The 11,752-nt window shown below is 39.8% G+C and overlaps 1 protein-coding gene across 2 annotated transcripts in view; it reads right to left on the reverse strand.

Moving 5' to 3' along the window:
- The window catches only part of SDHC (succinate dehydrogenase complex subunit C), a 65,455-nt gene extending 56,011 nt beyond the window's left edge, over positions 1-9,444 (reverse strand). Inside the window, exons 1-3 of one of the 2 annotated variants that reach the window (XM_061400530.1) lie at positions 9,351-9,444; positions 3,904-3,960; positions 645-746 (exon numbers count right to left, since the gene is read on the reverse strand). In XM_061400530.1, coding sequence (XP_061256514.1) covers positions 645-746; positions 3,904-3,960; positions 9,351-9,370 — 179 coding nt within the window. In that variant the 5' untranslated portion in view covers positions 9,371-9,444. The remainder of the gene's footprint in view (positions 1-644; positions 747-3,903; positions 3,961-9,350) is intronic. The other variant, XM_061400522.1, reaches the window with a different exon arrangement.
- Between the last annotated feature and the right edge of the window lie 2,308 nt (positions 9,445-11,752).

An 11,752-nucleotide genomic window follows, 5' to 3' on the forward strand; every position in this document is an offset into this window, starting at 1 on the left:
TCACCTTAAGATAAGAAGGCTATCCTGGATTATCTGGATGGGCCCAATATAATACAAAGGGTCCTTAAAAGTGGAAGGGGCTGGCAGAAGGAGGGAATCAGGGAAGAAATGTGACAATGAAGCAAGTTTAAAGTGATATGATGGGAGAACCTGACACACCACTGCTGGCTTTGAAAATGGAGGAAACGGGTTCCAAGCCAAGGGATTCAGAACAGCCTTCAGAAGCTGGAGAGAGCAACAAAACAAATTCTCCCCCAGAGCCTCCAGAAATGAACGCAGCCCTGCCAACACCTTAATTTTAGCCCTGTAAGACCTAAGCCAGACTTTGAACTACAGGACTGTTAAGATAATAAACGCGTTATTTTCAGTTACCAAGTTTTTGAGTACTTATGACAGCAGCAATAGAAACTAACACAGGAGTAATGAGTATCATCATCGCTGCACTTTTCAAAAATCATTCAGACATGTTAACACACTGGGAGTCTGCATAAGGGTATACAGTAACAGCACACTATTTCTGCAATATTTATGCAAATCTCAAATGATTTCAAAATAATTTCTTTTAATTAATAGGAATTACATTTTGATTTACCTCTAGAACTTTTACCTGCTACTACTAAATTCCCTGGTTCCAGAGCCCTTACCCGTAGATGCTGATATGGGGAGACAAAGGACGGTTTAAACTAGTGTTCTTACTCCAGAACCTCTCCATCTCTTCTTTGGCTGTGGTTCCCAAAGGAACAGCACTAAAATAAAACCAAAAGGTTTAAATGATTAAAAGTAAACTTGGTTTAAAATTTTACATAATAAAAAGTTAAAGGTAAGCTGGGCTAGATGAACCCATATATTAAGAAAACAAGTCTGTCCACTCACCTTATCTTTCTGCTAAGTACGACTCAGCTACTAATAACCTCAACCACCCAATGAGGTCATATTAGAGAGCAACTCTTCTTCTCAATCCCCCAACACCCAAGTACAGTAATGGAAGATTAACTTTCTTGTTGGGCAGCAGGGCAAATACAATATTTCAAAACCATTTACATATCACCCAGGTCATGTGTGATATCTCATACATTACCACCTGCTCTCATCTAGCTCTTCAAGAATCCTTTCCAGGTTCTCAAAAATTGAGAACTAGATTCAGTCCAGTACCTCTAAATAGTTTCATGATTTTTCTCGTCACTAGGCTAGGCTGATGAAACAGGAGAGTGAAAAAGTTGGCTTAAAACTCAACATTCAGAAAACTAAGATCATGGCATCTGGTCCCATCACTTCCCATGATGTTTCCCATCACTGGGAAACAGATGGGGAAACAGTGGAAACAGTGAGAGACTTTATTTTTGGGGGCTCCAAAATCACGGCAGATGTCGACTGCAGCCATGAAATTAAAAGACACTTGCTCCTTGGAAGAAAAGTTATGACCAACCTAGACAGCATATTAAAAAGCAGAGACACTACTTTGCCAACAAAGGTCCATCTAGTCAAAGCTATGGTTTTTCCAGTAGTCATGTATGGATGTCAGAGTTGGACTATAAAGAAAACTGAGTGCTGAAGAATTGACGCTTTTGAACTGTGGTGTTGGAGGACTCCTTGGACAGAGTCCCTTGGACTGCAAGGAGATCCAACCAGTCTATCCTAAAGGAAATCAGTCCTGAATATTCATTGGAAGGACTGATGCTGAAGCTGAAACTCCAGTACTTTGGCCACCTGATGCAAAGAACTGACTGATTTGAAAAGATCCTGGTGCTGGGAAAGACTGAAGGCAGGAGGAAAAGGGGATGACAGAGGATGAGATGGTTGGATGGTATCACCAACTCAATGGACATGAGTTTGAGTAAGCTCCAGGAGTTGGTGATGGACAGGGAAGCCTGGCGTACTGCAGTCCATGGGGTTGCAAAGATTCAGACATGATTGAGCGACTGAACTGAAGCTAGGCTGAAGCCAATTCTTAGACAGCTATGTTCAACAATTTAATTTACTATGTACCTACATTAAACATGATCCATCCCCCTCAAGAAAAATATTTCCCCAAATACTACTTACAAATTACAAAAGTTAAAAACAGTAACTTCATACTGGGAAAAAACTCAGCAAACATTTCTGTATTCAAATGGCCAAAGTTAAAATCACTGATAATGGGACAAATGACAGCATATGTCCCTGATGTGATATAGTGAGGATAAAACATCATTAATGTATTACTCCTGCCAAAAATGCATAACCTAACTCATTAGAAAACAATCAGACAAATCTAACTTGAGAAAAACTCTGAAAAATAACTGACCTGTATTCTTGAAAAAAGTCAATGTCATAAAAGACAAAAAAGGCTAAGAAATAGTTCCAGATTAAACGATACTACAGAAATAAGACAATTAATATAACATGTGAGCCTAATTAGATCCTGGAGAGGGGACAGACAGTCTGTTTGGGACAAATGAAAAATCTGAAAATTGACTTTATATCAAGTAAGATTAGGTCAAAGTTAAATTTCCTGAGTTTGATAACTGCATTTGTATAATTATTCTGTGTTTTATAAGATAATGTTCTTGTTCTTAGGAGAAATTAGGGTTTATTTTGCTGTGCTGTGAGATATGTGAGATCTTATTTCCCTGACAAGGGATCAAACCCATGCTCCCTGCAGTGGAAGTGTGGAGTCCTGGCTATTAGAACACCAGGAATTCCCTTAGGAGAAGTATTTGGAAGAGGTCATGATGTCTGCAGCTTAATCTCAAAGAATGCAAAGAAAATCATACTAATTAAATTGTGCTGAACCACACTAAATTATCAGTATTACACAAGTTTTGAGCTACAAAAATATAATTTCATATGGCACAACCAAAAATATAGAGTGGTATGTAAACACAGCAAAATGTTAACAACTGAGAATATAGGTGAAAGGTACGTAGAACTTCTTTGTACTATTTTTACAACTTTTCTGAAAGTACCAAATATGTCTACTCTCCCCCCGCCCCCACCCCAGGTACATTGCTCAGCATGCAGAATCTCAGTTCATGGAACAGGGATTGAATCCAGGCCACCACAGTGAAAGCCTGCAATCCTAACCACTAGGCAACCAAGGAACTCCCTAAAAGTATGAAATATTTCTAAAATTAATAAAAGTTAAAGGGGGATTAGAAAAATAAGTAAAAAGTTATGCTGCAACTACTGAAACCCTCATGCCCTAGAGCCTGTGCTCTATGATAAGACAGGCCACTGCAGTGAGATGAGCCTGCACTGCAACTAGAGGAGCCCCTGCTTGCCACAACTAGAGGGAAGCCCTCACAGCAACGAAGATGCAGTATAGACAAAAATAAATTAATTAAAAAAAAAAAGTTAAGGGGTACTTCCCTGGTAGTCCAGTTAATACTCCAACCTTCCAATGCAGGTGCACGGGTTCAATCCCTGGTCAGGGAAGTTCCACATGCCGTGGGGTGTGGCCATAAATAAATATTTTAAAGTTTTTTATAACAAAAAAAACCATACAGGGGCAACTGCTGAGGTCAACAGACTAGAAATGAATACTGTAAGAAGAAACAGATTTAACTCCTGGGAGCTGCCCAAAATTAAAGGTTACAAGAAAAAGGAAGTACAAAAGGAAAAAAGACTAGACAGAAGAGAATTAAATATCAAGAAAGGAACCAAAAAATGGAGCAAATAAATGAAGTTAAAAAAAGCAGAAAAGCTTAAAGTGAGGAAAATTAAGAAAAGACCAAAGATATATTCAAATTCCTTCTTTCTTCTACTACCAGGTAAGAAAACTAGAGACCATGGTCACTAAATTTTCAGCCAACCATCTACACCTGCTTTCGTATATATCCCCAAAATCTCAGTCAAAAACCTACTGCTTTTCTCTGATGAGAAAAAGCTTAAATAATAATAATCTCCACAGATTTAGGAACTTACTTTCTGATACAGAGCTGAGGACTAAGGTGGGCACGGAGGCAGTGACGGCCAACATGTCTGCAAGATAAGAGAACCAATAGTCAATAAACATTTAGAGACCATTTTTAGTGTATCAACTTTAGTGTATCAACTTCTCTATTTTTGTACTGTGTAAGACTTTAGGGTGGAGGGGAAAATTAGGAATAAGATGAGAACAATGACAGTATCAGGATTTTGAGATTTATCTTCTAGTTGGAAAGCTACAACTTTAATAACTTGAGAATAATCACAAACATTATTTTCAAATGCAAAATAAGGTTTTAGCTAAACACAAATAATACAAGGTAGAAGAATAATCAGAATTGGTTAATACTCAACAAAGAAATATAGAAAGTGGGACTTCTCTGGTGGTCCAGTGGTTGACACTCCATGCTCCCAATGTAAGAGGCACAGGTTCAATCCCTGGTTAGGGAACCAGGATCCTACATGCCACAAGGGGTGGCCAAAAAAAGAAATATAGAAAGCAATTTTTTTCAAGCTAGGTCTTAAAGGAGGTGATGGTTAAAAGACAGGGTTTTTTCTGGGGGAAAAAAAAAAAGGCAGAGGGACAGAATAAGCCACTGGCAACACCAAGAACTGTGTGTGTGCTGTGTGCTAAGTCGCTTCAGTCACGTCTGACTCTTTGCGACCCTATGGACTGTAGCCCACCAGGCTCCTCTGTCCAAGGGACTCTCCAGGCAAGAATACTAGAGTGGGTTGCCGCGCCCTCTTCTGTGGGAGCTTCCCCACCCAGAGACTGAACCCACATCTCTTTACATCTCCTGCATTAGCAGGCGGGTTCTTTTAGCACTACCGCCCCCTGGGAAGCCCCCCAAGTACTATACAACTTAGGTAAAGCAAACACCTGCGCAAATGGATGAATTTAAAAGGTTTAAAGAACAGGGGTTTGAAGAGTGAGGGTCTAAGCATTAAACTGTTATTTTAGGGAACTACCACCAGGTTCTAGACAACCCGGATGACCTTGAAGTGAAAAAGGCCATCATACAATAATGCAAAAAATATGAGAATGCAGATTTCTCTGCTATCCACATGAAAAGGTACTTGAAGAGGATACACAAGCTTTCCACTAAAATGCTGCTATTTTTTAAATAGCAATCAATACCAGAACTGCTTTTCAAGTCCAAGACTAAAATGTGCCCAGCCACTCTACCTAAAGAAGCTCTGATCCAGCGTTTACATGGTATCATGAAAAACACATGATCACTACACCCCTTTAACTCACATTATATCAAATCTTTAAGAAAGGTATCAGAGTGAAGCTCTGGGACCAAAATTAAAAATACACTGAGATTCTACAAAAGTTTATCATATATCCACTATGTACATGGGGGATACAAGATCACATTAAGATCCAACACTTCTAAAAAAAGTGCATGATGTCCCTCACATCATTGATATCAGAGGCATAAACATTTCAAGAACCTTATGTTTTACACTAGAAAACTAGAAGGGCCCACTACTGGAAGGAAAAATAATCCAACCAACACTTCCTTCAGCTCTTCCCTCTTCCCAGCTTTGGAGGCAAGGGGTGAATACAGACATTGTGCACCCAAGACTCCCAGAAAGAAAGAAGTGGGAACAAATCTCTTTATATCAATTGAAGTAATTGTGACTCTGAAGTTGCAGGGCACGCATTCCTCACACCAGGCTAGGTCCAGTTACTCAGCTACCCAGCGAGAGTTTTCAGATGTGGGTTGGAATCTACAGCACTCTCTGTCTAATGCTATTGTTTCCCAGACAAATACCAATGTAAACTTTCCACAAGGCCCTAACAGAATCTGGTTGCACAACTACATAACCTTATTTGAAATACGACAAGAGTAGATGTTTAATCTATCCTTGCCTTTCATGTGAAACCAGAAACCCTGAAAAGATTTCTTTTCCAACCCAGGAATAGCACTTTATGTTACAGCTAGAAAGTAACAGTAGTTGCCTTGTTTTGTTTTTAAAAAACCAGAACTTATAATTTCCATTTAGGGCTGTCCCTTTCTAAATGCACTATACATGTCTCCCCCTAAATGTAATCATTGCTCAAATTGTTTCTGAAGCTCTTCCCTGTATCGAGGCAACAACAGTAATGTAGAAAGAACACTGGACAAAGTAATAAAAGTCAGACTGGAGGTCTAGATTGCCCTAATGTATATAGTGAGTAACTGAGCTTCAGCTTTTTCATTTGTAAAATGGGATTGATAAAACCTACATTACTGATTACTAGAAGGATAACATGAAAAATGTATAGGAAAGCACTCTCTAAACTGCATTATACCACATATATGTAATTTATTAATATTCCACTGGTTTCCCAAAGGTCTTTAGAATTCACATCACATTCTCTTTAAAATTCTTTGTGGTGTTAAAAATCTTCATCTGCTGAAAATAGATCTGACTTCTGGAAAAAAACAAAAGTTATTCAAAGCCAAGTCTATGTCATCAAATTAAATAAAAACCATTTTTAGTCCAAAACAAGATATGAGTATAATATAATGACTTTCTTTTGCACATCCTCTACACCTGATCTGATGGCACATGAAAACTTAGTTTCATAAATGTCTGAGGTTAACAACAACATTAAAATATATAATCTTGAAGGACACAATGAAGAGCAATCATTTATACATGAAAGTTCTGATTAACTGTATGAGCATCCAACCAACTCCAGCAAGAACTCCTGAACTGATCTCCTAGCACCACCAATCTCTTCCCTATCATTCAATATAACCAGTTAAGTTACTGAAAAAGAAAGCTGACTTCATCAATCATCTGCCTAAAAGTCTTTAACAGTGAACTGGTATGCACAGTCAAACAAGGTCCTTCTCAACATGACCCAATCCAGTTCTCTAGAACTATTCCCCCACAAGTTCCCTTCAGCCCCCTATACTACCAAACTGAAAGTCACATTGCCCACAGATAGAGCAATAGTTTCTTTTGACCACATGCCTTTGCTCAGGCTATTCTGAGTGGACCTCCCTTACAGTCTGATAAAGTCATCCTTCAAGACCCAACAACTCCCAAATGGCAACTTCACTCCTAAAAGGAAGCAGCCTTACCTGCTGCACCTGCTATGCTCCCAAAGCAACTGTTCATATCTCTAAATCAAAATTAGGTTGCTTATTAATCAATCTCCTGTGCTAAACTTTGAGTTCCTCCAGCATAGAATGGAATACTTTACATCTACAGCACCTATAACAACATGACACATAGAACAGGCTCAAAAAAATGGTCTGTGAATGAGTATGCTTATTTTAAAAAGCAGTCTTAAGAATTCAGACTTTAGATAAATTAAGCCTTGTTTTTAGAGGGGCTTTATTTAATACGATGGGCAATGCCAGAGGGTTAATGACTCTTGGTGGGTTTGTGCTTAAGTTGCATGAATATTACAAGACAGAAGCCTAGCTATTCTTAGCTTAGTTCTCCATCTAGGTCTTCTTGGCTTTGGCAAATCATTCCCTGACTATCAATGGAGCTTGTGCTACATAGCTGGTTATTCATCCCTAGCTAGTTTGTGAACTGTTCAGGGACTATACAGAATATAGAATACTATTCAAAATTCATAACATACAGCACTGCCATACTAATAATTTTTAGTTAACCAAGCATTAAAAACATTTAGAAAATATTTCTCCTGAGTTCAAGTTATGACTATTTTTTTTTTTAATTTTTAAACTTTACATAATTGTATTAGTTTTGCCAAATATCAAAATGAATCCGCCACAGGTATACATGTGCTCCCCAACCTGAACCCTCCTCCCTCCTCCCTCCCCATACCATCCCTCTGGGTCGCCCAGTGCACCAGCCCCAAGCATCCAGTATCCTGCATCGAACCTGACTATTTTCATTTGCAAAGAAATGACAATCATCTAATCAATGACCCAGACTTGTCTAAAATAAATGGAATTAGTGACACTACTAGAACTAGAAACCAGCTCCCAGAATTTCTTAGAAGGTATTTTCCTTTGAGGTGAGATCAGCACATTATAAACAAATCCCTCTAGTGAAATGGAATTAGACCCCAGAACTCCCAAAAAGGAAAAAAAAAAGTTTTTTGAAATTTCCTACTTCTTTTAAAAAGCCCTTGTAAGAAATGAAGAGAGGTGTCCCTCCCATAAGAGTTTTGTACTATCACTAATGAATCCTAATAATGATAGTCCTATATAGCTCAAAATTAGTTTGGACATAGTCAATGAATACAGTGATCCTCACTTTCTAAGTACTAAACATGAAACTCCTAAAATGAACTGTTCAGACCCAATATGATCAATACAAGCTATAAGGTAATGCCACCAAAAAGCCTATGACATCTACTGAAATGTATATACCAAGGAATTTAGAAGCATTCAATTATGGTCAAACTACCTGTAATAAAGGAGGCAATCTGGCAAGACTAGCCCTGACACATTTTAGAAAGAGATACAATTGGAAATAACAGACAGGGAGAAAAATGAAGGACCAAGGTAAACCATTCCTGATCTCAACTCCCAAGAGCAATCATTTTGTCACAGAGAAAAACTAAATAAAGTCCGTCTATTTTTATGCCGAGTGACTGAAGTGGAAAGAGAACGAGAAGATATTTGGGGAAATCAGGAATTAAATCTCAACAGCATTTAAGCTAACTTTCCATAACAAATAGTTTCTAAAAATAGTGCTGGCACGAAACTGTGCTGGGATTTGTATCAAGTGCGTCTAAAGTCACTAAAGCGGCTACAGCTACACAGGCTGTGAGAACGAGTCCTCTTAAAAAGCGGACAATTCAGAATGGAAGAAAATCTAGGGTATTTCTCTGGACGAGCTGACACTGCAGAGAAAAACTGAGCTATCTACTCCCCTCACCCACCAAATAAAAAAATAAACTAAAATTGAATTTCCGGGCTGCTTTGGCGCAGCAGAGCGACAGCTATAGGCGCTGTTACTAATCGTCAGCCCGGTGGGGTTCCTGCACTTTCTACCAGGGGCCGGTTAGGAACTCGAACAGTGCCCACCCATTGCCAGCAGCTGGTGTTTGCAGGAGTAAAATGCAGAAGTAAAGTACACCAAGATTCTTCTCGAAGCCCAAGCCCTAAATGAAAAAGTTAGAGCTGTTTTCTTGAGCTCGGCTCTGGCCGTGGCCCAGAGAGCAAGCTGGGGGAGAACTATTAGAAGTGGGGAAAGCAAAAGAAGCGAGAACCCCGCGACCCCTCCGTAAAACGGAGTAAGGAAAAAATAATCCGCCAGTGACTCCGAAGCTCTCCACGATATACAGGAGCGGCTGGGGGAGGGGAAGGGGTCTCTAGGACTCGAGACTGCGTCGCCTCCACCCACGGGTCCTTTCCGTGCCCAAGCACGGGGTAAACAGCTATCAGCAAGACGTGAGGGGGCAATACAGGTCCCCTGAGGGCCGCCGGCACGGACTCCCAGCCCCAAACTAAAGTCACCTCAACAAGAGCGCAGCCATCTTGGGATCCGGCCTGACGGAAGTGACGCCAGACGGCCCCACCACCTCTGGGCGGGGCTTCCGTCACGTGACAACACCGACTATGTTAGAGGCTTGGGCACCTGTCGGGTTCAGTTTGTTGGCTGGTTTTATCTGCTCTCATGGTGTCTGCCTCTTTCTCTCTCAACTGACTTCTATTTGAAAGTGAGAAGATTTCGGCAGAATTGCGGCTGGGTCAGATTCTGCAGTGTACATTTCACCGCTGTACACACTGATTTGTTCAGCCCCACAAAACAGGACTTGCCTAGATTCTTCACTGAAGACGTCTTAGTCTGGTTTCACTCCTTCCCCCTTCCAGGTGGGACTAAAAACGTCTTATAGGATGATTGACACACCGAGGGAAAAGATACTTTGGGTTTACCCAGTATGGTATGGTATGGATGAACCAAGAGATTAGCATACTAAGTGAAGTAAATCAGAAAGACAAATAGGATATCATTTATATGTGGAATCTAAAATATGACACAGATAAACTTATTTACAGAACAGAACACATAGACAGCAAATGTTTAATTACCAAATGGGGGTGGGGGTGGAATAAATTAGGAGTTTGGGACTAGCAGATATAAATTAACTATATATAAAATAGATTCAAAAAAAAATAAAATAGATAACCAAGAAGATCCTACTGCATAGGAAACTACATTCAATATCCTGTAATAAACCGTATGGAAAAGAATATATATATATATATATATATATATTACTAGATACGTGACTTTGCTGCACTTTGCTACTATTTGCTGCACTTTGCTGCACTTTGATACTATGCACTTTGCTGCATACTAGAAACTAGCACAATTTTGTAAATCAATTATACTTTTAAAGTTTATTAAAGATACTTGGGGCTCCTTCCCATTCTTATGTGAACCTTCTTCACCAGAAATAGTGCACAAGTTGAGATCCGTCGGGGAGAGACCCTCCCAGACCACTATTCGCCAAGGATGGGGAGCATCCTCTAACCACCTCCATGAGCTTTATGTCTCACAATTCCTGGGCTTGAGCTGCCACATGAGCTAGATGCCCACTAACAACAGCGCTGCCTTGTTCCTTGTTTCAGGGCTGTGTGGGCGACACCCACTGCCAGAATAACCTGGGGTGAGGGTGGGGAAGAGCTTGCTTTGATTTGTATGCAGGAAAGCAGTTCTGAGGAAACCTAGCACAGCAGTCACTTCCAGAGAACTTAGGACTTAAAGGAGAAGCAAACAAGTGACAAGGAATGGAAGAGAGAAAAAGTCTGCCCTTTTTGAGGAGGTGGGGTGAGAAGAAGTGAAGGAGACAGCAGCCCAGGGCAACTCCTGTTCTACAATAAAAACATATTCATCACATTAATATTCAGATCTTATTTATATTTAGCACTCCTGTGCTTTTCCTTTCAGGACTTACATAGGGGAGATTCACTTATTTCTGCATCAAATGAAAATACTATTTTGCATTTCTATAATGCTGTCAAAGAAAGCACTTTAACAGGCCTCTGGTTTTGGAAGAGACCTTTGAGGCGCTCCAACCTGCTTTTCTATCTAGTTCAGGAATCTCCTCTGCAACACAGCTGACAGCTGATCTTCAAGACTGTGCCTTAATGTATTCCTTAATGGGTATCTCAAAAAAACAGGTTTCATTTAATAAACAATTTAGTCTTTAGGAAGTTGTTATGTTAGAGTTTTCTGCTATTGATCTTCCAGTCATTGGCCCTCTGAAGTTTCACATTAACAAATCCAATGAGTGTCTTTTTCACTTAGCTCTTTAAATAGTTTCACTTAACTTATCTGTCTTAAAACTCAGCTCTGACTATATAGACACTCCCATTCCTATCCCCAAATACAAACCCCAAACCTTCAGCAAATTCTTATAATGTACCAAATTAAATCCACCCCTTTAGTCTGTCATTTAAGGCCCTCCACAAACTGACTTCAGCTTTCCTGTGCAGCCTCCTTTCCTGTGATGCCTGTTCAAGATCCCCCATGTCAAGTCAAAATGGGGGATACCAGATCTGCCCTGAATATTCCCCAGACTTCACAAATCTACCCAGCGCCTCCTCCACACACACACACATGCTTTCTTATCTCTTTATCTTTGCTCTTGCTCTTCTACCTTCCAAGATGTCTGCACTGCCAATTTCTCCTCTTCAAAATGCCATGCATCCTTAACAGCTGGTCTGCATCTAATACTGACTTATAGACATGACTCCCCCTTCTTCTGAACTTCATTTATTAAATGAAAGTTATTTTTGTGTTTAATATCTGTTACACAACTTAATCTTGCTAATGTAGCTCTGCATGCCCTCTTTATGCTCTTGGCACTTTGTTCATCACACTACTGTACCAAGCATCATGGTTTATTATA

Source organism: Bos javanicus, chromosome 3 (assembly GCF_032452875.1).
Source record: "Bos javanicus breed banteng chromosome 3, ARS-OSU_banteng_1.0, whole genome shotgun sequence".
Taxonomy (NCBI): Eukaryota; Metazoa; Chordata; class Mammalia; order Artiodactyla; family Bovidae; genus Bos; species Bos javanicus.